Source organism: Neomonachus schauinslandi, chromosome X (genome assembly GCF_002201575.2).
Source record: "Neomonachus schauinslandi chromosome X, ASM220157v2, whole genome shotgun sequence".
Classification (NCBI taxonomy): domain Eukaryota; kingdom Metazoa; phylum Chordata; class Mammalia; order Carnivora; family Phocidae; genus Neomonachus; species Neomonachus schauinslandi.
In genome coordinates this window covers 106,537,828-106,563,984 of record NC_058419.1, presented here as the reverse complement: position 1 = coordinate 106,563,984, position 26,157 = coordinate 106,537,828, and the positions used below count along the sequence as shown (strand labels likewise).

Below are 26,157 nucleotides of genomic sequence, written 5' to 3'. Positions count from 1 at the left end.
TCGGTGGGGCGGGCTTCTGGTCGTCCATTTGCAAGAGAGGCTCCTGGCTCCACGGTGGAGTTGCGGCGCTGGCGAGACTCTACCTCGACGTGAAAGGCAGGGTTTTCACCCCGCCCCTCAAGGCACTTGCGTTTTGTCTTCTCTTTAGGGCCCCCTCTGTCCCGCGATGCAACAGGCTGTAGAACGAGCTTTGGACCGCGCGGACTATGTCATCGCAAGTGCCCAGCAGAGGCCTCCTAAAAGGAAACGCTCGTCGAGTGGGGAAGCATCTCTCTATGAAAAACTTTATGACATGTATGTGGAAGAATGTGGGAAAGAGCCTGAGGCTCCGGAGGAGCTAAGAAGCAACGTGAACTTGCTAGAGAAGCTCGTCAGGAGAGAGTCGTTGCCCTGTTTGGTGGTCAACCTACACCCGGGAGAGGGGGGATATTCGCTGATGCTCGAGGGGAAACATGGGGCGTGTTCGGAGACCATTCGGCTGCCTTATGAAGAAGGGGAATTGCTGGAATACCTGGATGCTGAGGAGTTACCCCCTGGTCTGCTGGACCTCCTGGAAAAATCTCAGGTTAACGTTTTCCACTGTGGGTGTGTCATAGCACAGGTGCGGGACTACAGGCAGTGCGCTGGTGGGGAACCTCCCGGCTACCAGAGCAGGCATATTCTCCTGCGCCCGACCATGCAGACGTTAGCCTGCGACGTGCAGTCCATAAGCAGCGATGGCCAGGAATGGACCCAGGAGGACAAACTGCTGCTTGAGAGCCAACTGATCTTGGCTACTGCGGAACCCCTGTGTCTCGATCCTTCCATATCAGTAGCCTGCACGGCAAACAGGCTGCTCTATAACAAGCAAAAGATGAACACTCGCCCGATGAAAAGGAGCTTCAAGAGGTATTCTGCACCCTCTCTGAGTCGGCAGCGGCAGCTGTCCGGTTGCCCACCTCCTCCTGAGCTCGGAGTATGGGCCTCTTGCCGAAAAGGCAGACAGAGCCAAGCCGGGCGGCGGTATGACCTCAAAATTTCTCAAGCGGGCAGTTGTGTAGATACGTGGAAACAGAGACCCTGTGACTTGGCCGTCCCTTCTGAAGTGGATGTGCAGAAATATGCCAGAGGGAAGAGGTCCGCCAGACAGGATGTCTCACCTCCAGGAGTCTGGCCAGCCCACGAGGTGAGAGACGGTGGTGCGTTTGGATGTGAGGCTGGCGACGAGCCTCAGACAACGGAGCTGACCTTCATGCAGCCGCCGCCGCTGCCGCCGAATAATCCACCTTTCTCTGGACCGAGAAGGCCCTGGAAGGAAGGCGGGTGGGAGGGACAGATGTCTCCTCTGCACCCCTCCACAGACGACCGTTCAGACAGTGTCCCGCCCGAGTCAAAGACTGCTGCTGTGGGGGTAGTCGTTCGGCCAGAGGCGGTGGTTCCGCAGGAGGCCAAGTGTCCAGTCCCCGCGCCCCACAGCTCCAGCGGCTCAGCGGGCCTCAGCGGGCTTCCTCCCGGGAAGGACCCAGAACAGCCTGAGATGGTGTCGGTTCGGTCTCCAGGCCAGGGCCAGGGCGTCAGACCGCCAGCTCTACGCATCAGACTTCCCTGGAGCTCAGGGGAGAGTTGGTCGGGGAACAGTTTTACTCCACGGGAGGCCAGCAGCTTTCTTAAATCTCCATCTCCGGCTCCTGCTTCTAAGCCAGCAAGTCTTTCCCGGCAGTCCTCCGTGGACGTGAATCGAGTTAGCCCGCTTCCTGCAGCCCCCCCGTCCTCCGCCAGCGCACCACAGAGGACCCCGGCGAGCCGGGTCTCGGCCAGCTCCCAGCAGTCCTCTGTGAATGTGACTGGAGTTAGCCCGCTTCCCGCAGCCACCCTGTCCACCGCCAGCTCCCCGCTGGGAGCCCTGGCCACCCCGGTCACGGCCAAGTCCCCGAAATCCTCTGTGAAGCAGGGCACTCGAGTTAGCAGGCTACCTGCGACCACCCCGTCCCCCGCCGGCCCATCACAAAGCAGCCCCCACGCCCAGGTCACGGCCAGCTCTGCGGGCCCCGGTTGCGGAGCGCAGGCTTTGGAGCGGGGCTCCGGCCCCGGGCAGGGCCGCACGGCTGGCGCCACGGCTCCTGCGGGGGACAAGCCCAGCAGCCTGCCCTCAGGAGCTCGGCCCCCCAGTGCGGTGCCCACGGCAGCGCGGGGTCCTCCGGTCCGCGTTCAGTTTTTTTTTAAACACGCTTCCGGCCTCAGGCCAGTAACTCCACTGGAGCTTCGCCAAGATTCGCTCCTTTCGAACACCCCGCAGCAGCCAGAGCAGCGGCTCTATCAGTTGATTCCCCCAGAACAACTTCAGCAAGCCTCCACTTCTGGTCCTCCGCAGCCGGTGCCACAGGGTGCAAGTGCACGAGGTGCCGCCGGTCCGAAAACGGCCTCATCTGCTCAGCCGGCTGTGGTCCTTAGCGGGGCTGGAGAGGGGAGTTTGCCGCAGCCCCAGGCGGCGCTGTTGGCTGCGCTTAGCTCTGCGGAGAGCCACGGAAGACCCCGGCAGATCCGCCCTCGCCCTGCGCACCCACTACCGCCGGCCCCTGCCTCGCGGCCGCCGGCCCCACCGCAGGCACAGCCCTTGAGAACCTTGCAGGGCCCCGTGGCTGTCTCGACAGTGGCCGCGCAGACAGCTGGGCCGCCTCGGGGCCAGCAGGCCGCGAGCCAGTCCGGAGGTAAAATGGACAGAGGCGCGCCTTTCCCTCCCAAATCCTGAGGCTTGCATTATTTGCTCTCTTTTTAAAAACACCAGAGCATGGGCCCAAACCAGCTCCCGAGTTTTGACCTCATTTTGGTTTTGGTTTCGTTGTTGTTGTTTTGTGTTGTTTTCCCATAACGGTGTCAGTATTTTACGGTTAGATGTCCAAACTCTACGGAAGCACAACCTCCTGAGTGGTTTGTAGAAACCAGGCAGCGATGTAAGAAACTGGGATTGTTTTTGCTTGAAGTCATTGCTTCGTTGCTGTACTTGTAGCCAGAGCCATCTTTAGGTTTATGTTCTAAAGTAGATCCAGCTCCAAACTGGGTTCCGTCTAAACCCCTAAAGCCTGTAATTTCCCGAAAACCGTAACACTACACTAGCAAAACAGTTAGCACGGGTATTACTTTAATAGGATGGTTGTAAAAATTTTTAGATGAGCTAAAAACCCTGACCTAAAATGAACCGCCTTCACCATTTTTGAAAGTGTGCGGTTCAGTGATGCTCAGTAGATTCACGTTGTTGCACAAGGGATCCCTGGAAGTGTTCTCCTCTTGCAAAAGTGAAACACTATCCTCCCCGTTTTCCCCCAGCATTCTCTTTTCTGTTTCCCCGAGTTGGACTGCTTCAGATACTTTGTGTAAGTGGAATCCTGAGGCAGTGTTTGTCCAAGGGCGTAGCTTTTTACAAATGGCTTCCCTGTACATAGTCTGGACTGAAGTGACCTATTAAACACTCGAAACACCTTTTAGTCACGGCCATACCACCCTGAACGCGCCCGATCTTGTCGAAACACCTTTTAGAAGAGTGGACTTGGTATGTGCTTAAAAGGTTTGTGCACATGTATTAAATGCAATTTTTACAAATTTGTTTTGATAGGATCTGTGAAACCTGCCAAAAGATGATGTGCTTGCCAGGCTTATATGGAGGATGTGGGAGACTTCGCAAATGGGCAGAGCGGCTCAAGGTCGCCCCTTCTTGGTGGCGGTCCCCAGGCTGCTCTCAGTGCCCACCCTGCCCCCCCCCCACCCCAGAGCCCAGCCCCTCTCCTCCAGGTACAATCACTGGCCTTGAAAAGGCACTTGTGGGATGTCTTGCTTTCTCCCTGTACAATCATTTACTTGGCTTAGAATGCCAGGTTATTTGCAGAAATTAAAGAGCTACACATTTGAAAATGTGTTGTATTTGTTTGCATTTCAAGTGTTTGCGACCTCTGGTTAGATTCTGAAGTGGAAACCGCCCCCCCCCCCCCGCCCCGGTCTCTGCCTCTCCCCTCCTGGTGCCCATCAATTGTTCAGCATCCGGGCTCCCCCATGTCCGTTCCTGCTTTCTTGCATTGGTGGCGCTCAAAATAGCCCTGAAGTTCTTTCTGTTTCCCCTTTCTTTTTATGGAGGTGTAATTCACATAAGCGACAATCACCCATTTTCAGGGGTACCGCTGAGTGGCCTTCACTACATTTACATGGCTGTGCCACCACCAGCTCTATTTCCAAAACAGCTTCCTCACCCCAAACAGATCTCTGTAGCCAGGAAGCACTGGCTGCCCATCCTCCCCTCCCCCAGCCCCGGAAACACCAGTTTGCTTTCTGGGTCTGCGGACTTCCCTATTCTAGATATCTGCTGATGATGGGATCAGATAGCATGTGACCTTTCATGTCTGGCCTCTCTCACTTGGCATAATGTGTTCGAGGTTCGTGTGTGGTGTAACACGCATCGGGCTTTGTTCGTTCTTCTTCTTCGGCTGAATAGTATTCCCTGGTGTGCATATACCTCGTTTTGTCTATCTGTCATCCATCGATGGACATTTAGCTTGCTTCCACCTTTTGGCCATTGTGAATGCTGTTGCTAGGAACGTTGCTGTGCAAGGATTTCTTTGAGAGCTTCTGATATTTTGTTGCATTACAGTTTTTAAAGGGCAACCTGTCTCCCTAAAATTTGTTTTTCTATGTACACATGCATGCTTCCCTGCCTTTGGCCCTGACAGGAAAGGGAAATGAGGTCTGGCAGTTCCACTTTAAGAGATGAGCAGAGGCAGGTAACCGGCGGTTCCTACTTGATCAACCCCGCTGTACTAACGTGCTGTCCTGGCCCTGCTAAGGGAAGATTTCGGCCAACCCACGGGTCAGACGTGCCACGTGAGTGACGCGGAGCCCGGTAGGGCTTTAGGTTACCCATCCTGGACATCTCCGTGTATGGTGCCTGCACTTTTAAGAAGTGAACCAGCGTGATGACCACTTGCTAAGAAGAGTTTCCGCTTGGCCTTGGGAACCAACCAGACACCTGCACCCAGAATCCCACCTGATCTGATGTACTTCTTTCCTTTTGCCCTCTTGGTACTGGTGACCGTTGAACAATGTGGGGTTAGGGGCGCCGACTCCCCATGAAGTCAGCAATCTGTGTTATGTCTGTTGCCTAGCCAAAAATTTAGCTCCTAATAGCCTACTGCTGACCGGAAGTCTTACCGATCACTTAAACCGTCAGCTAACAGGTATGTTGTCTGTTATGTGTATTATATACTGTATTCTTATGATAAAGTAAGCTAGAGAAAGGAAACTATTATGGAAATTATTGGGAAGAGAAAATACATTTATAGGTCTGTGACATATATATCAAGTATAATCTGCATCTAAGTGGGCCCATGCAGCTCAAACTGGTGGTGTTCAAGGTTCAACTGTACTGCAGGGAGACAGCAACTTAACTTGTGGTGGAGTGATGTGATGCTTCCCTCCTAGGCAAGCAAATAAATTCAGCTTTGTGTCATATCACCATTTGGTGGTCTTTGTATATTTCCTTGTAATATCCGTACCAAAGTGCTTACCTCTTGGAAGGTTCCTTTGGAGGATATCAACTGGCTATGTTTCGTGAATAAACTTTACTTTCATTTTAGTATCTTGAGAACCTGGAGGCTCTTCCCCACCGCAGGTCAAATTCATCATCTTAGTCTGAAATTAGATCCATTCAGTCTTTGTGTTCATGACTTGATGGCTGACCAATATGCCGTGGTTGTGTGAAAGTAGGTGGCTCTAGAATGTTCTAACAGGGAGCAGAGAAGATGGTGCAGGAGATGATCATCTAGGAAAATTAGGTGGGGCCAGTATAGCAGGACATATCTGGCAACTGGAGCCTTTGTTACAGGCAGGAGTTTGGCAACAGAATTGTATTTTTTTTAAGGGTACTTGGAAGTGCAGAGAGGAGTCTGGTTCTAGGTCACTGCTGTCCAATCGAAATATAATGTGGGCCTCATATATAATTTAAAATTTCTAGTAGTCACATTTTATTAAGTAAATAAGAACAGGAGAAATTACCCTTAATAATTTTACCCAGTATATTCAAAAGATTATCATTTCTACATGTAATCAATATTTTCAAAAAAGATTTTATTTATTTTTTAAAGATTTTATTTGAGAGAGAGAGTGAGTAAGCATGAGTGGGGGAGAGGAAGAGGGAGAAGCCGACTCTCCGCTAACAGGGAGCTGGATGTGGGGCTTGATCCAGGGATTCTGGGATCATGACCTGAGCTGAAGGCAGATGCTTAACGGACTGAGCCACCCAGGCGCCCTAAAGATTTTATTTTTAAGTAATCTCTACACCTAATGTGGGCCTCAAACTCACAACCCCAAGATCAAGAGTCGCTTGCTCCACTGAGACAGCTAGGTACCCCTTATATCCTTACTGAGATATTTTACATTTTTTTATTTTTACTAAATCTTCAAAGTTCAGACAGTTACAGCCTGATTCAGATGCTAGATTTTCATCAGAAACACTTGATCCGTACTTAGGTTCTTATAAAATCTCTAGTTGAAAATACAGTTTTCCAGTAATTGAATCGAGTACCAGTTTTTAAATTTAAGTTAGTTAAAAAAAATTAGTTCCTCAGTCTCACTAGCCATGTTTCAAGTGGTCAGTTGCTACATGTGGCTATTGTGTTGAACAGGGCAGTTCTAGAGGGACAAGCAGCAAAGGAGATCTTAGAGACAGAGCCTGAGGCATGAAGTGGGTAACCGTGCTTGAGAAAAGGCAGGGGCCAATCAACAGAGCGCACAGTTGGGAGTGGGAGTGATCATGCTGATTCTGTGTGCTAAGCCAGAGCTCCCAGAAATCCTCGCTTCTGGTCACCTGGGCCTGCAGCTGCAGAGTCGAGAGCAAGTGGCCCCAGCCATGGGGTAGGGAGAGTAGTAGAGACTGGAAAACAAGGGTCAGCTCTTTCCCAGGCCCTGCCCTGCCACATTCCAAATGCTAATGAGGAGGGCGGAAACCATCCCAGTAGTTAATTTTCACTCACCTATCCCACCTCTGCCCCCAAGGAGCTTGGAACCTGCGGGAATTCGAGAGACCCACCTCCTGCTCTTTCACTCCTCTTCCCGGTCCATTTTCTTGGTCTCTTGGTCCTCAATCCACATGAAGCCAGAGCAACCCTGAGTTGGTAATTGTGGGAGCTGCGGTGTTGGGTACACGGAGACTCACCGTATCATTGTATTTTGGCGTATGTTTGTAATTGGCTATATATATCCATTTGAACAGTCAAGTTCCTGATGTTCCCACAGCCCTATTACATACCTTGTCCCATCCCAACCATCTTGTGCCAAAGTCCTGCCAGGCTTGTCCCTCGGCTTGCCCTTCTTTCCTGCTGTACTCCCAGGGCTGCAGGCAGCAAAGGGTGTGCGAGTTAATTGTCAAATTCAGTTCAACAAGTTCCTCATTAGGGACAAATTACCTGAGTTTGAAATCTGCTAATTTTCCAATCAGAGTGAGTGTTTGCACTTGTGATTTGGAAATAATTACCATATGGTAAAAGCAAAACCTATGTGGGGATTAAAGTAAAGGTGAGGGAGGACAGGAGCTTATTTTGGCATCTTCCTGGTAACTGGCGTTAGCATATGCAGATTAGTTGAGGTGCCTCTGGGGTTTGGGTGGGAAAGCTCCCCTGTAGTACTGTTTTGCAAAGGCTGTTTACTTCATGTGCTAATAGCCCTGAAAGGTGACCTTGGCCTTAAAGGGAGAGCTGTGTGGCCTTTATAGGCCTGAATTGCTTCTGGAAAGAGAAGTCTTTTGAATTTAGCTGTTTCATCTAAAAATACCTCTATGCTTTTGCTTTAATTTGTCATCAGCCTAAAGCTTCTGCCTGAGTTACAAATGAAAACATCTTGCGGGTGGAAGTGATGAGCCTAAATGTCCTTTGGGTGATCTTACAATGGACGTATTAAGGAAGAGCTCATCTGAAAGCATTTGAAGAAATGAAGGGTAAGATGTGAAGTGTAGAAATCTGAGTAGGTAACTTGCGGTAAATTTGTCCCAGTCCCAGTTACTATATTACTAGTTCGGGACACTTGGAAACCCACCGTAAAGAATGGTCAAGGTTTCGGGAAATTTACAAGCCAATGCAGAAAAACTCCTCCTGAGACTTTGCTTTTGAAATTTGGAGCCCAGAAGAGCTTGTCTTCCCTGAGAAGGCAGTGTTCCTCTTTCTTTCTGGTAACTGGAGTTGTACACGTTGTCAGGTTTCCCTTTACACCTCAGCTGACAGGAAACTCAAAACCAAATTTGAAACTGAAATCACCATATTTACATTTATGGTTAGCACTTCAGCATTCCTTGCTCTTTTTAAATTTTTAATTTCTTTAAAAATTTTTTTTATTATTTTTTAAAGATTTTATTTATTTTTTGACAGAGAGAGACACAGCGAGAGGGAACACAAGCAGGGGGAGTGGGAGAGGGAGAAGCAGGCTTCCCGACCATGGGATCATGGACCTGAGCCGAAGGCAGACGCCTAACGACTAAGCCACCCAGGCGTCCCTAAATTTTTAATTCCTATTTTAGTTCTTTTTACTTGTCTTTTGTCATAGACTACTTCAAATCTTTTGTCAAAAGAAGCTGGCAATGAACGCCTCCATATAATCATAAACAAATACATAAATAAATAGCAGCTTCTATTCATTTATATACACTGCCTCTAAATAACCTTGCCCGTTAGGTATTATGGTCTTCTTTGGACTGAAGAAACTGACGGTCAGATAGGACTGGCCTGAGGCAATAAAGGTATTAAGTGGCACAGTTGATATTTCTGTCTCCTTCCAAATCCATGACCGTGCCTGGGTACATGTAACTGATGTGTTGACAGGTCTCAACTCAGTGGTGGACTGTGTACATGAAACTTATTTTTTCCAGTCACTGCTTTCAACCACGTGGCACCAAGCCTCTTCCCATTCTTGGGCATAACTGTCAGGGTGACCTTGGTTGGTAAAGCTGACCAATCCCAAGTACAATTTCAATATTACATCCTCTGGGAGACAGAGGACTTCTGCGGATATGGTCCTCTTCCGACTCTAATGCTGTGATCTAGTGAGGTGCCCTGCAGGGCGGCGGGGGCGAGGGTCTCCGCACAGGGGCTGTTCTGTTTTTCATCTGGGCTCCTCCTTCCCTGGGGCCTCCCTCAGCGAAGGGCAGCTATGCTTGCTGACTCCCATGCCCTTCTCCCGGTTCTGTCTCCTATCTCCTGGACAGGCCCTCTAAGTAAGCCCTGTGGTCCTCCATATGGAGCCTTGGGAACTCCTAAGGTCCTTTTTCCAACTCCCACGGTTGCGATGATGTTGCCATTTTCTTTCCAGGCACATTAACGCCTTAGTACTTTTTGAGCTTCTCACGTTCAGATATCTCTTGGCCACAAGGGGGCACCAGACTCCAGGTTCACGCACAACACACCACTGAGCTATTAAGCCCGGGCAAGAATTTCCTCACCCACAGCTCCCAGGGCCGCAGGGTGGGCCTGCGGATCTGTGCAGCTCGCCGAGGGTCCAGGCAGGAAACTGGGTGCCAACTTTCCTGGCATGCAGACCTCCCCACTGTCCTCGAGCAGCTCTCTCCCTTCCATGTCTCTCGGTTTGGGGGAGCAGGAGGGCACCGGTGTATCTCCTCTTCCCGTTCCCATTCTGCCCCAGGAGAAAGCAGCCTCTCACCAGGAACACTCAGCTCCGCTCCCTCCCCTCTCCGGTCCTTTCGTGTGGACATATCATGGTGGGTGGTGGCCCGAAGGGAACAGTCTGAGCTGTAATAGGGCCAGCGGTGCCATTTCTCAGTACTTTTCTCTGAGAGTATGCGTCTGCTGGGTTGGAAGGTTGGAGCCCTTCTTCAGGATGTGGGAGCCCCTGATGCTTTCTGTCTCCAGCTTTGGGCTTCAGCAGCTCTGGGACAACAGAAAGAGTCCTGTTGCATGCACGCGTGCACACGCACACAACCACACAGCTTCCCAGCCTTCTTTCATTGTCTCCATCTAAAATCTCTGGCTTCACCCTCCCAATTTCCAATGGGAAAGGGCAGAGGTCTACAGCTGGTGGGACATTTTTCGAAGGACTGTTTGGGGTGAGTTTTCTGAAGAGTTTAAGACTTGAGCAAGAAGTCAGTGGCGAAGGTGGGGGCAGCTCGGGAAGCCTTCGCCCTCCACTCCTATTATCGCTCTGGGGTGCATTCTTTGATAGGGAAAAGTGATGTTCCCTCAGAGTTGTGTTAAGTGGGAGCAAAAATAGCTTCAAAACAAAGCCCCTCACGCCCCTCCCCCACCCAGGAGGCTTACTCTTGGGCTGTAAACAGCTCTTTAGGGAAGTGTTGGAGATTCTGTGCCAGAGGTGGAGGGGGAAGGGGGTGATTTTTAAGAAGTGTTATCTGGGGCTATGCATCTTCCTGATACTCTGAGAAAACAGTTATTTTGAAATTATTTTTTTTTTTTGGTGTTGTTTGGAGAGTGTGGCATTTGAAATTGAGATTCTGGAGGCTTGTGGTTCTCAGGAATGATGACGTCTAGGGTATAAAACCATGGGGGTGGTGAACACAATCACTGGAAGAGGAGGTCAAGGAGCCCAGGGGCCAGACTATTGGAAGGCTCATCTATCTGTAAGGATACCGAAATCACCTAGGATTATTACGTTATAGTGATGAATCAGGCCCTAGAATCTTCAACGTATGCAGGGGAGTTGACTTCCCACTATGGGGAAGAAGAATGGTTGGTTTTAGGGGTCAATTAGATCAAGATATCCCTTGATACTGGTTGTAGAAGACTTCTTCAATGTCATCTTTTAAATATTGAGAGCATGCTTACATTGCAAGGCCTTTTGCTTGATACTTCGGAAGAGGAGTAAGGCACACTCTCCGTCTTCAGTAAAATTAAAGCTTATTCCGGGAAAACAGTTGGTAACTACATGAGGTGATAGAAGTTAACTAAATTTATTGCAGTAATCATGTCGCAATATATACATATGTCAAATTATTGTGTTGTACACCTAGAATGAATACAATGGTATATGTCGATTATATCTCAATAAAACTGGAAAAAAGTCTACTCAGAGAGAAGGGAAATACACAAATGACTATAAATCAAGGAGACTATGGCAAGTATCGTTAAAGATGAAATCTTTTCGGAAGGAACTAGGGAAGACCTCACAAATGAGATGATCTTTGAGTGGATCTTGGCTTGGATTTTGATAGGTTGAGATGGGTGAGGGAAGACGTGTTCTTAGCAGAGGAACGCTGGAGGATGATGTGTGCAGAGAGGGCGCTGTATATTTATAGCATGGTGTATGGGCAGAGGGGTAGTGAAGGATAAGGCTGGAATGATGGATTGGCTCCATATCCTGGATCTTCTTGGTAATTTAAATAAAACAAAGACTCCACTGTTTGAATAAGGAATCCAACAGAGGGCAGATTTATAACACTTTCTTGCCTGAAGGGAGAGAAAGAAATTCCAAAGCTCTTCTTCCACTTAACAAAGAAATCTGACAGATAAATTTGTCACTTTCTGGGAAACAGAATTGACAACTTAAGTATTATTATTAGCAGAGTGATACATTATTAAGTAAGACGACCATAGTTTCAGACCTTTAGGCGTTACAGGTTCTATTTTACAAGATATAGCAACAAATGTTGATATTCAGGTATCTTAAGAGATACGTCTCCTTACAAATAACACCTTAAAGGATCGTTTTATACCAGAAAACAAAACAGGATCATGGCCTTTCACTCAAACCTCCATACCGGCCAGGAGAGTGGGAGAGATACTTGAGTAAATGCTCCCAGTTATAATTTCATGACATGATACTGCTTCTCTGCACCTGTTGGAAGGCAACATTTTCTCTTTATCTTTCTGAGATTTTTCACCAGTGGTTGGGCTGGCAGTTTTAAGATTAAGCATTAAAATTCCAAGAAGTTTAAATCTTAAAATAGGAAAAAGAAAAAGGTTATTGAGTATGTTAACAAAGTAAATATGAAATTGATAACATTAGAGTGAACCGTATGAAATTGCTGATATGTGACCATTTTTGCCCAATTAAATTGGCAGTTTCATATGGTTCAATCTAATATCTCCAGTTTCAGTCTGAAATGCCAGGTGAGAAATGCGAAGTTAATTTGGTTAATACTGGGGAGCCACCATTGGAGGAAAAGTGCTGTGACCTGAGCTGTGGTTTAGCACAGTTGGTCTGGCAGGAATGTGAAGGAGGAATTGGAGGGGGAGAAACTGGATTAAACCTTACTTTAATACCCATCGTACTTGAAATATACCCCTAGACCTGCATCCATAGTATAAATCGATTGAGAAGCTAAATTAGCAGTAACCTTCTAAGTTAAAGATTGTGAATGACATTTAAATGTCTTCCCAGTGATGGACTACAATGGGTGGCCTATAAAAATGGGTTTTTATGCTCCAGTAGATCCAAATCTTGGCAAACTGTTCTATCAACTTGATTAAAAAAAACCCCACTCATCTACCTACATCAAGGGGGAAAGGAGGCATCTTCAAATCCATGGCTCTCCATGCTTGCCTTCTCATCACACAGATCCCACAAAGCCTGCTGAGACACCCTTCCTCGAATCCTCCCGAGAAACATAGGTTTATATCTACAGATAATACTGTGAATGACAGTTGCAATTTTTACTGCTTTTTTGAGGATAAGGCAGACTGACAAAGGAATAAAATCCCATGAGAATAAAATCAGAGGGCTTTTTGGGCAAGCCTCCAAGTCACAGAATAGGCTCAATAGCCGGGAATACTCTTACTTCATTGTTTCTCAAACTTTGGTGTGCACCCAGAATCACTGGGGGCCTTGTTAAAACACAGATGGCTGAGCCCCACCCTCTGAAGTTCTGATTCGGTAGATCTGGGTGGATGGGGCCTGAGAATGGGCATCTCTAACAAGTTCCCAGCTGAGGCTGATGCTTCTTCTGGTCCTGAGACCACAGTTTGAGAACACTGCTGTACTCTGAGGAAAGGCCTGAATATGCCCGTGAGAAGGGGGTGCTCTTTCTGAAGAAAGAGAAGCATGAAAGATTAAAAAAGAAAAAAAGGATAGAGTAAGGATAGAATACTCAAGGTAACTGATGTCATCCAGGTCGGTCTGCATGAGTGAGCCCTGAGAATTAGCATTTCTAAAAAGTTCTCAGATGCTTGGCTGCTTCTGGGCCAGGGACCACCCACACTTTGAAAACCACAGTCTGTGTACTGATTACATGGCAGTCCTCCAGGATGAGTGCCCTATTTCCAAATTTAAATCTGAACTATTTTTGGAGGAGACCCTTCAAAAATGTGGGTTCTCTGGGCAGAATGCCAATTGTCTCCCAGTCTTAATACCTTTATCTTAGTGAAATGGGTAGTAAAGACAGAGAAGGACCCTGTGGGAGGGGGGAGGAAGCAGAGGAGAGCAGTTCATCAACTAATAATCTCTTGCTAGAGACGCACTGGGTCCCAAGTCTCCAGATCTCCAAAGCTAAATATATATCCACATGAGTATTTTAAGCAATAGAGAAAACAGGAAAATACCAAAAGTGATGGTGGAGATACAATGCTATTAAGATTCGTTTTTAAACCTGCTGGCTGTTTGTTACATTAAAACCTTCTGAAGGAGAAAAGCTATGATCATTACTCTTTGACCTGGACATTCTTGGAAACAGGAGGGCCTGGCTTTTACAAGAATCAACCTGCCTTCTGGAACACCATTTACTTCATAAAAATACCATGTTGTGTTTTCTTTGCTATTCCTGGGGAGGGAGTGCCAGTTTCAAAATCCCTTCCTCTAGTTAAAAATGGTGTTATCAAATATCTCCTTAATCAGTAACTGTAAAATACTATGTTATTATATCAAGAATGAGCTTGGAGACCTCAAGATGCCAAAGATAGTTATGGCAGAGAGTGAGGGCCAGAGTGAATGGAGATATAAAGGCATCTCTATTTGTTCACATCTTGAAATTATAGGGTTGTGGGGAAAATATTATCCAGTCTTCCTGAGAACTGGCAGTATTCTAGTTGCTATATTTTTTTTGATGTGTTTTTGAAGCAAAGCTTAAGTATAGTCATAAGGACAGACTCTGGATCTTATGTTTTTCAATTCCCATGATGACTTTAATATGGTAGTCATTCACTGAGGCGATTAAAGGATTGAGTAATTAAAAAGGGGTAGGGTTTGCCTTAAAATCAGTAGCATGACCCACAGACACCATTTCTCCCTGCTATAGTCCTAGTACCTGGAACCATGCCCCGAGTCCAGAATAGTCCTTGACTAAATTAGGCTCTCTGGACTACTGCTTCCCATTTCCCATCAGAAGCTGTCTATGGAAGATGGATTCAGTTGCAGAGAAATGAGTGTATGTATGATAGTACAAGTTTGTCTTTTTAGTCATCAGTTATATTGATTTTCTCAGCCATTATTTCTCTGAAAATTGTCTTCAGAAAAAGAACATAGCCAGGTGCCCTTTCTGGCCGGTATAAGGTCAAGTCTGTTTCCTCTGGTCATGGGTAGAGAACCTTTTAATCAAACTTTCCATTGGAGAAGTCAAGGTCAGTGCACTGAGAATCTGTAAAGTAGGGTTGCCAGATTTAGCAAATAAAAAGATGGGACACCCAATTAAATTTGAATTTCAGGTAAACAATAAATAATTTTTTAAACTATGTCTCATATGCAGCTATTCAAATTTAAATTAATTAAAATAAAATAAAAAGTAAAATGCAATTCCCCAGTTGCACTGGCCATGTTGTCGAATGCCACATGCGGCTAGCGGCTGCTGTATGGGACAGTGCGGGTTAGTGCACATTACAGAACCTCTCTGTCACCAGAGAAAGTTCTGTTGGACAGTGCTGCTCACGGTGAGCCGGGAAGATATTCCTGGAGCTAGGTCCCCAGGCAGATGGGCTGGGTTAGCAGGCTCTTGACATCCTATCTCTTCCTCCTTTACAGACAAAAATGCAGGTGATCGCCAGAGACCACAGGGAAAGGGATAGTCCAACCCTGGGCCCATTCGTGGGGCCGATCACTCAGGGTCTGGGCAGATCCAGTTAAATTGTCTGTCTAGCATTGCTCCCGAGAAAAACAGATCCTTCATATTTGTGGGGCGCTTTGCGGATAACTGAGCGCTTCCAAGTCCACATGGGATTTTATCCCCACAGTAACTCCATGGTAAACAGGCCCATGAGAGAAATGAGAACAGGAAAGTGAATCTGGTGCAAGAATTGCCTCATATGCTACAGTGCAGGATTTCACACTTGAGCAGGCATCAGAATCCCCTGGAGGGCTTCTTAAGACGCAAATTGCTGGGCCCTGCTCCCAAAGTTCCTGGTTCAGTAGGTCTGGGCTAGGGCCCAAGAGTTTGTATTTCTCACAAGTCCCCAGGTCCAAAATGCCGGTCCAGGGACCACACTTTGAAAACCACTGCTTTTGTGCTATGGTCCTACCCCGGCCGAGTGATACAATGAGTTAGAGCTTTTTGTTTTCTCTGACTTGGCCAACTCCTCAGCCTCTTAGGGCCCCTTTGACCAGCTGTGTCTGTTGACTGATTTGTATCATTATCACTTGTAGCCTTTGGGCGGCTTTTATCCATCTTCTGGTTTGATAGTAAATCAGAGTGGAAGCAACATCAGCGGAGTCCAAGTTGATCTTCTTCCCTGTCTCTGCATCAGACCGTGGTGTGCTCGGATTGTGGTCTGGCCAAGCTCACTGGGTAGATATTTGAAGTTTTCATTTACCTATACACAAACTAAACATCAGAAAGGGAAAAAGGAAATAACTTGCTCAGGGTCACAGAGTTAGTGAGAGGTGGAACCAGGATACGAATCTAAGATTTCCAACCTCAGTTTTGGTACTTAAGAATGCCCAGAGGTTTGTGAGAGTGTTCTGAGGTTTGTGATTTTTTTTCAAATGATAATGGAGTCTGTTATAATTTCAACTGTAAAGACCTTAGATGAGGATTAGGTGTTCCCCGCAGTTTGTGGAGATCAGCTGGACCTGTTTGGGACATCAACCCCTCGGTTGCTTTATCACCCAGCTGACTACTTCACCTTATGGTGGTGGTTTTCACCATTTTACAGCCCTCAACGATTTTTATTCACTTGTTTAACTTGTCCTCACAATGGATTATTGGTTAAAGAGAGGAGGCATCAAGAATATGAGTTAGAATAGAATGAGCTACTGAACAATACACTTAAAAATGGTTCAGATGGTAAAAAAATAGAATGATCTATTAATGAGGGACATAAAAGTGATAATTCTCAATTTTGAGCTCAGACCTATAAGGTATATTCATATTATCATTTCTTAATACATCAGGGTATCTCTAGTTCTTCTAAACAAAAGTGAAAAGGAGAAATTTTTATCCAATTTGGCTATTCCTTTATTGGGAATAAAATTATCCAAGCCCACAGTGTGTTATTTCTGGAGAAGTACTTGCAAATAGCAGCCAGAAAGTTCTCGTGTCTCCTCTTTTAGAAACAAACCATGAAAATTATAATAATAAAGTAATTGATTTTTTTAAGTGCAAAATTCAAGAATTCCAAATACCAGGTTATAGAAGCTGTTCGGAGGGCGGTAACACATAGTTAAATTTCAGTCTAGATATTAATACACATTTGGGCCCAAACACAATATTGATGTGTCATTTTGAATTCGTAGCTAAGCCATGCTCTTTCTTGCATACTGAATTTAAAATAACTTAAGCAGCACGTACCATTTGTTAAATGGGGGAAGAGTCAAACTTTGTCCTTATATATTATGAATATTATTAAATAATATATTAAAATAGAAATTATAATACAATCTTTAATAGTGTGCTGATCTAGATTCATTTTTTAAAAGTTGCCTCTTCATATACATCATGCTAAAATGACACAATGATTTAGCATTTTTGTGGAGGCTGATGAGATGACAGATTTCTGTGAATGCATTTATAAAGATCGAGACCTGAAGTGAGGGGTGATTTCTGTGGAGAGAGTAGGGTAGGTTGGTGTGTCTCTGACTGTGTGTTTTCTATTAGTCAGGGCTTTTATGCTAACATCATTTCTAGTGCAAGTAATAGAAATCTAAATCAAGCCAGTTTAAGCAAAAAGAGGGGTTTATTGGCTCAGCAAACTGATATGTTCTTGAGGGCTCTAAGACGTCAACTATATCAGAAGGCTCTCTGCCATTCCCTCTCTCCTCTCAGCTCTGTGTCTCTCTTTGTGTTGGTCTCTTTATCTCCTAGATATTCTTCCATGTAGTTGGGGGAGAGGGCAAAGCTCACATCATCCCAGCTTCGTTGACTTCTACTATCCATAGATGGTGGACAAACAGATGATAGGTAGGAAGCAGACTAACAAAAGAAGGATACAATTCTGGGAAGAATCCCATTTAACTCTACTTGATTCATGTTCTCACCTCCAGTGGCTGGGGAGATGGGCTGTTATAACTGGCCAGGCCTTGATGACATGCCATCCATGTTGTGGGGCGGGGGAGAACCGTACAAAGTGGGAGAAAGGCAGTTCCACAGCGCAAAGGGGCCCGAAGAAGGAAGGCTGAGGTGCTAGACAAAGACAGGCTGCAGACAGTGGCTCTGGTATGTGTGTCACCCGGATGTCTTCAAGGTCTCCAGACACCTTGAATGTCCCTTGGAAGACAGCTTGAGCTCCTGAGCTGGACATTCCCCATTTGTCCCTCCTGATCTCATCTGGAGAATGGCTGCTTCTGGTTGGGTCCACTCAGTGCAGATGCCAGCAAGAGATTGGAGGCAGGAAGCGAGAGGCATCGGGGTACCCCCCACCCCCCGCTTGCTCCCTGCCAGACTGCCTTGGACAGCAGCTGTTTTCCTCTCGTGAAGGCCACCCCAGCAGCAGGCAGCCCTGTCCCAGAACTACAGCTTCTGCCAGTTTCAGTGACTTTCTCCGTCCCTTGCCCCTTTCAGGTCTAGGTGGAGGCGGCTTCCCCTGCAGCTGCTCCACGGTGTCTCACCACCTTGTCGATTGCTTTTAACCCTGCCCTCCTGCTGAACGCGGTCTCCCCATCAGATTCCCCCCAGTTCCACTTTTAAGTGCGCCGTCTCTTTCCTGCAGGGCCCTGCCCTTCCTTTGCACCATCGCAATTCTAGTCCTCCTGGAGTCCTTCTTCCAAATATTTCTGAAAGACCCCCGCTGAAAGCTTATGTACTCACCCAGATGCACCCTGCTCGGGATTGGCACCTCAGCCGCCCTTTGGCTGCCAAGGTTCATGGTCTTTGGATTTTTGCTCCCTGTGGCCTTGCTCCCAGCAACGGGCACAAGCTCCTGCTTTCCTTCTGCAAAGACAAACTCATAATATTTAACAAGCATTTACTGAGGATGTAGGGATAATCCAAAGAAATAAGGTAGAAGATGAAAAGAAAAGAGTGTGAAACTTGCCTTAGAGTGTTGTTTGGTGCCCTTAGGAAGCACTCTCTGGGGCTTGGGGCCCTGCATGAATCGCGGGGCCAGTTTGCCCCCTGGCTCTCGACTTCGTACCCCCCACCCCCGCAACCCCGGGAGTTAAGAGCTGACTGTAGTAGGGCCTGATCAGCATTAGCGAGTTTTTGAAGGTGCAGTTGGAGATGGTGTATTGACAGGAATGGACTATTCAAGTGTTGAGGACCTTAACTGATTTTAAGAGAAGGGTAGACCACACTGCTGCTGTTGAGTTTGCTGCCTAAAGGTGGAGAGAATCTAGACGCTTAAAGAATGTCAGCTGTGTAAATCAGAGGAAAATGCATTTAAAATACGGAAAAAAAAAGGGGAGGGGGTGCCTGGGTGGTGCAGTCAGTTAAGGTTAAATGACTGACTCTTGGTTTTAGCTCAGGTCGTGATCTCAGGATCCTGGGATTGAGCCCCATGTAGGGCTCCGTGCTCAGCACAGTCTGCTTAAGACTCCCTCTCCCTCTCTTTCCCCACTGCACGATCTCTCTCTCTCTCTCTCTCAAATAAACAAATACATCTTTTAAAAAAATAAAGTAGGAAAAAAATTTTCTGCATCTGTTTGTAGCCCTGGAGCTGCGTGCAGACGAGGCCCGCATTCTGTAATTAACTAGATATGTCAACAGGGAGAGGGGAAAAGTGTGTTGTATAGTTTTGTGTTAAAACTCTTCACATTCCCATGTCCTTCGAGGGCCAGGGATTCAGGGGCAGGTGGGTACTGCCAAACAAGATGGGATGTGCTTGATACACGATAACGTTGCCCCAAATGAAGAAGCAAGGCTGAAGCCCACAGAACTCAAGCGCCGCGACGTTCCCTGGGAGCCAGAGGGGTCAGGAAGGAGCTTACCCTCACTGCTTCCTCCAGCCCGCATCCCAGGCAGCATATTAGCGTTCCTGCAAATTAGGGTGGGCGTGAATGGGATATGAGTAGCAATGTGTGGGAGTCTATAGAAGCTGTCAAAAGAAATACTTTTATTTAGTGTTCAGGAAAAAAATCAGCTATGCTAGCCTCTGAAGGAGCGCTCGCTCTCCAGTAGGACTTTCTGCAGCGAAGGGAATGTTCTCTATCCGTGCTGTCCCAGTCCGGTAGCAGCTAGCCACAAGTGACTGCTGAGCACTTGCAATGTGGCTAGTGGGACTGGAGAAACGAAATTTTGATTTAATCTAATTTTTTTAAAAAGATTTTATTTATTTATTTGACAGAGAGAGACACAGCGAGAGAGGGAACACAAGCAGGGGGAGCAGGAGAGGGAGAAGCAGGCTTCCCGCCGAGCAGGGAGCCCGATGCGGGGCTCGATCCCAGGACCCTGGGATCACGACCTGAGCCGAAGGCAGACGCTTAACGACTGAGCCACCCAGGCGCCCCTGATTTAATCTAATTTTAATTAATTTAAATTTAAATAGCCACATGTGGCTATAAGCTACCAACTTAGACAACACAGGGAAGTATGCAAAATATATCTTGATTTGGGGCAGAGGACTAGGGGACTTACATAGCCTTAGGTTTTGCTCATAGTCATGAGGTTAGGCCAGTCTGCACACAGCTTGGTTGTATAGGACGTAAGTGTTGGACAGCCTACTGGTGGTGGCCAGTGATGGTGATGGACCAGGAGGAAGAAGAGAAAGCCTGGGCCTGTAGCCTTAGCAGGTGGTTAAAGAAAGAGGACTCAAGACTGGGCAGGAGGAAGTTAGTGAATAACATGATCCATGAATATAAAAGTACATATAAGGGTCTACCCCAGCCTAGGGGGGAAGCTGAAAGTACGTGACAAATTGGTCCCACCCTCAAGGGGCTTACTACCTTCGGGGTTGAGACAAGATCTATCCATATGAAGTGCATGGTGAGCAAGAGAGTTCAAAGTTCTGCCAAACAAATATATACGTAGATCAATGCAGTGTGATCAGCGAAGGGAGAGATCCAGGTCAGCCACAGATATTAGAACCAGACCGTCTGGAATGATGGCTAGTTCTGCCACTTGCTGGTTGTGTGACCTCGGGCAAGTCACTTACTATCTCTGTGCTCACTTTCCTCATCATGAAATGGAAACGAGAAAGGTGCCAATATCACAGGGTTGCCATGAGGATGAAACGACGTAACCATCATGCAGTGCTTACAACAATATTCTGGGATGCAGTAAGTGCTAATTAAGTCTTAGCTCGTACCAGAGGGGAGAAGAAGTGGCAGAGGAGGGAGAAGGGCATCAGCTTCCATGACCTGTGTGCATGCAGGCACCTTCTTTAAATATAACTGAAATGGCTTGTGGACAAGTTGATACTGAGCAGAAATGTTATTTGTGTTGTAATTATCTATTTTCAAGTTCACTTGCATAGCAAAAGTCAGGGGAAAAGAATAAAATAGATTTGTAAGTAAATGTCCCCAGAGGTAGACCCTGGGAACACGATTCAGGTGTAAGTGGTTTCTTGAGGAGGAGCTCCCAGGGACACTGGGAAGGGGTGGCAGGAGCAGGTCAGGGAAGGACAGGAAGCCAAGCAACAGGTGGTCCTTTTTAAAAAAATTTAAGTCCAGTATAGTTAACATACAGTGTTATATTAGTTTCAGGTATACAATATAGTGGTTCAACACTTCTATACATTACTCATTGCTCATCAAGATAAGTGTACTCTTAATCCCCATCACCTGGTTCCCCATCCCCCCCACCTCCCCTCTGACAACCATCAGTTTGTTTTGTATAGTTAAGAGTCTATTTTTTGTCTCTTTTTTCTTTCTTTCTTTGTTTTGTTTCTTAAATTCCACATATGAATGAAATCATGGTATTTGTCTTTCTCTGACTGACTTGTTTCACTTAGCATTTTACTCTCTAGCTCCATCTATGTTGTTGCAAATGGCAGGATTTTATTCTTTTTTATGGCTGAGTAATATTCTATTGTATATATATACCACATCTTCTTTGTTCTTCTATTGATGGTCACTTGGGCTGTTTCCAGAATTTGTCTATTGTAGTAATGCTGCAATAAACATAGGAGTGCATATTTCTTTTCGAATTAGTAGTTTTATATTCTTTGGGTAAATACCCAGTAGTGGAATTACTGGATCATAGGGTAAGTCCATTTTTATTTTCTGAGGAACTGCCATACTGTTTTCCACAGTGGCTCTACCAGTTTGCATTCCCACCAAGAGTGCAAGAGGGTTCCTTTTTCTCCACATCCTCGCCAACACCTGTTGTTTCTTGTGTTCTTGATTTTAGGTGTGAGGTGATATCTCATTGTGGTTGTGATTTGCATTTCCCTGATGATGAGTGATGTTGAGCATCTTTTCATGTGTCTATTGGCCATTTGTATGTCTTCTTTGGAGAAATGTCTGTTCATGTCTTCTGCCCATTTTTTAATTGGATTATTGTTTTTCTGTTGAGTTATATAAGTTCTTTATATAGTTTGGATATTAACCCTTTATCGGATATGCCATTTGCAAATATCTTCTCCCATTCTGTAGGTTGTTGTTTGTTTAGTTTTGTTGGTTGTTTCCTTTGCTGTGCAGAAGCTTCTTATTTTGATGTAGCCCCAATAGTTTATTTTTGCCTTTATTTTCCTTGCCTCAGGAGACATATCGAGAAAAATGTTGCTGTGGCTGATGTCAGAGAGATTAATGTCTGCGCTCCCTTCTAGGATTTTTATGGTTTCAGATCTCCCATTTAGGTCTTTCATCCATTTTGAATTTATTTTTGTGTTTGGTATGAGAAAGTGTCCCAGTTTCAGTCTTTTGCATGTTGCTGTCCAGTTTTCCCAACACCATTTGTTGAAGAGACTTTTTCCCATTGTGTATTCTTGCCTCCCTTGCCGAAGATTAATTGACCATATAATCATGGTTTTATTTCTGGGCTCCCTGTCCTGTTCCATTGGTCTGTGTGTCTATTTTTGTGCCACTACCATACTGTTTTGATTACTATAGCTTTGTAGTTTATCTTGATATCTGGGATTGTGATACCTCCAGTTTTGTTCTTCTTTTTCAAGATAAGCAAAGGATGATCTTGAGTGAAGTCCCAGCCTCAGGGGAGCTCTTGAGGGTAGGTTACACCCCAGAGTTTGTCCCAGATCCAAGCAACACAGCTGGGCTTTCAGATGCCCACACCTGGCAGTCACTGACTAAGCTCCACTCCGGGGAACCAAAAATCCCAGGCACATCTGCCCTCTGCACAATGGGCGAAGCAATGTTAGAAGCTGGGAGGGCAGGAAAGGCACACAGAACCATGGGGAGGGCACACGGGGACAGTGAAAGGGGCGGACCATTATAGGAAGCACTTAACGTTATCCACTAAGTGCTATGGGTTTTGCTGAACAAGGGTGAGCTTTTAAGTGCGGGCAAATTGATGATGCTGATTGCTTGCTGCTTGCACATCTGAGCAGTAGATCTCAAGCTTCAGACTGTAAAAGATCCTTTGAGAATTGTTTAAAATGTAGATTCTTGGGCCTCATCTGCAGACCTCTGATTGGGCTGGTAGTGCCCAGGGAAGTTCATGGTCAACATGCTCCCCAGGCAGTTCAGATGAGGGGATCCTTGGGAACCACTGCTTAGTGGCTGGCAGAGGCTGGCAAGACGGCAGTGAGGGTGGGCCATCAGGCTGGGTTGTAGGCAGGGTCCCCAGGAGCGCTTCATCAGTGCAATCAGGTGTCCACTTGTGAAGAGGTGTGGAAAAGCATGGAAACCACTTCCTGAGACCCCTCTTCCTGAGGAGGCTCAAAGTGAGATGATGAGTCAGGGATTGGAGAGGCTGCAGAACAGTTGTCTCAACTGGTCATTCCTGAGAGAAGGGGTGCTGTGATTTGCACAAGTACAATTAGGAAGTGTTTTAAGTTGAGTCGCCCTGGGAGCCCCGAGTCTAGGATTCAGGTGCAAGCGGTTTACGTGGGAGGTGATGCCAGGAAGCATCAGCAGGGAAGCGGGGGGAAGATGAGAAGGGAAGGCAGTCAATACAGGCTAAGTGATCGGTGTCAGTGAGCAGGTTGCCACTATGGGCCACCGGGTACAGTCCTGCTGGGGACATCTAGGAGACCGTGTTACACGTATCTCTGAATTGTCCCACTTGGCAGTGAGAGGCTGGGGTATTTTGCCATTAAATCCCTTTTATCAATGGTTGAGGGCTGCTCCTTGGAACTTTTGGCCTACGCTGGATTTGTGGGGAGTACCCTCTGTAGCTGGAGAAGCCCCAGGCAGAGTTGCAGACACTGGCAATAAAACGCTGTCAGTTGCAGCACCTGGGTGGCTCAGTCGGTGAAGCATCTGCCTTCAGCTCAGGTCATGATCTCCAGGTCCTGGGATGGAGCCCCATGTTGGGCTCCATGCTCAGCAGGGAGTCTGTCTCTCCCTCGGCCCTTCCCTTGCTCATGCTTGCTCTCCCTCTCTCTCGCTCTCTCAAATAAATAAATACAATCTTTAAAAAGATAAAAAATAAAAAATAAATAAAATAAAAGTGTCTACATGTGTGGGACTGGTGAGGGCTGAGTCAATCGGGCAGGACACCAAATGTGTCTGCCAGGGGGCGCTGGGAATTGTTCATAAGGACAATCTCTCACACTCAATTGCAGAGCTGGTGTGAGATGGGTCCGCTTGTGTGCAGCTGGGGGGCAAGCTTTGTCCGTGGCGGCGCTCAGTTCCTCAGCTGCAGGCCCGGATGCCTTCAGTCGGCCTACTCAACCTGGCGGGATTTCCAGGATCATCTCAGCCAAAGAATTTTAAGAGGTCCCGTCCTCCAGTCCATGAGATTCCAGAAGACTTGTGCTGCTGGTGCTCAGGAATTAGTGTCCCCAAGGTAAGAAGGAGGCCAGAGCTTCCACCCCCCGCCCTCGCCTTGTACATTTTCTGTTCACTCCGTTGATGGATCTTGGAGCCACGCCCGGTTCTCTGAGGATGCATCCCTGCCCCCATTGCGCCAGGCTGAGCCCAAGAGGAAAGCTGTGCGATGCGGCCAGCATTCGTAGAGTTCCTTCTGGAACTGCCTTTTCTGTCCATTTCTTCCTAGTTTCATCTCTGGTCTTGATCATTCATCGCTGTCTCTTTGGTTTACCTTTCATTACCTTGTGGTGCTGACGAAGGCGTGAGAACTGACCCACCAATCCTAGTTGTCGTCAGGGAGGTGACAGTGAGAGTGATGGGAAACAGGAGAAAAGGACAGGGACAATTTGGCCTAGTTAAGAAAATGATCCCCAGGCATGTCCCCAGAGTTTAGGAAAGAAGATTTGTAAAAACTTAAAAAAGTACGGGCATGAGCTCATGGCCAGAAGGTCCAAAAGGTAGAGCTGAGCAAGAGAAGATGGTTGCTAAAACAACCGTTCAGGATGCCGAGCTGCACAGAAAGCTGCAGAAGAGAGAAAACGGGCAGATCTAAGGCAAGCCATCCAGACTGCAGAGAGGGCTCTCCGGGAGCTTTGATTTTAAAGGGATACATCTAAAAGCCGAAACCTGGCATCCTTGAAGGAGAAACACAAAGCATACCATATATTTATCAGAAATCAAAAGACCAGACTAATAAGCTTAGATATGAGAATGATACTAATGTAGCCATAAAAAAGCTTTTATGCTCTATTTGAGCCAGAAAGAAAATGAGGACAGGATGGGTCTGCTTAGGACGAGTGAAACGATGAAAACAAATGGCAGAGAGGAAAGGACCACACAACTCCTGGTTTGATCCCCCCCTTTTTATTATTGTTTACTAAGGGAGTGCTCTTTAAACTGGAAATGGTAAAAGACTCTTGGTTAAACCAGAGGAAGGGGAAGAAATAGGAGAGTCACTGCCGTGTGTGGAACAATTTCAAGTTCATGGGGGGTGGTACATTCAGTTTTGTAGGTCAAATTTTCAAAGAAGTGCTGTCGCGAACCAGGGGAAAGAGTACCTGACAAATGGAGGATCTGAAAACCATGGCGCATGAATGAAAGCTGTCGGAGCCGGGTGAGTTTAGCCGGGAAACGGGGAGGCTTGGAGGAAGCATATCCATGCTAGCACCATGTGTGTGAATGGAACGCCATTTAGAAAAAGACTAGACTGTGCTCTGGTAGGGTAGAGAGTGGAACTGAGCCCATTGGGTTGACATTCTAGGGAAGCACAGTCCAGTTCCATATTAAAACTTCCAAATGTTTAGAAGCAATTACCATTGAACATCTGCCTCAAAGCTACGATGTCTCCACAACAGTAAAGTCCAAAGGGAGAGTAACTGAATTTGTCAAGGCTGTTGTAGACAGAATTTTCGTACACGGTGTGAGGCTTAGGTTACAGTCTCAAGCATTAAATCTTAGCCTTTTATAAACCATGGAACCCTTTGAGAATCTCATAAAAAATAGGGATCCACTTTATTTGAACATGCTCATATGTGCCAACACACCACTTCTTATGTTCAGTTTCAAGGAGTTCCCTGTCCCTAAGGCAGGATCATTGTCCCCAGGTTAAGAAGCCCATAGCTCAAGGGATTCTTCTGTTTCTAAAATGCAGTGATTCTAAGTCCTTTCCCTAGAAGTTACATTTTTCACAGCTCTCTCGCCAGTAGACTTTTGTAAACATTTTCATGGCTTCATACCAAAAAAAAAAAAAAAAAAAGGTGCTGTTTTCATGAAACCAGCTGAGACTTCAGGACAATCCAAGATTTTTTTGTTTCCTAATGTATGATTTCCACCTTGTGGCAGCACTGTCTCTCAACACCTGTGTGTTCAACACTTAATATGTACGAGCCGGTGCCAAGTCCCAAAGGTTCAACTCTTTAAATAGGAAAGGACTGATTCCAAGTTGTGTGCTTCTTGCTT

The 26,157-nt window shown here is 46.5% G+C and overlaps 1 protein-coding gene across 1 annotated transcript in view; it reads left to right on the top strand.

Moving 5' to 3' along the window:
- Positions 1-166: 166 nt before the first annotated feature.
- LOC123323388 (transcription factor SPT20 homolog) overlaps positions 167-26,157 on the top strand; it is an 88,292-nt gene continuing 62,301 nt past the window's right edge. Inside the window, exons 1-2 of the mRNA XM_044911625.1 lie at positions 167-2,687; positions 5,127-5,198. Coding sequence (XP_044767560.1) covers positions 167-2,687; positions 5,127-5,198 — 2,593 coding nt within the window. The remainder of the gene's footprint in view (positions 2,688-5,126; positions 5,199-26,157) is intronic.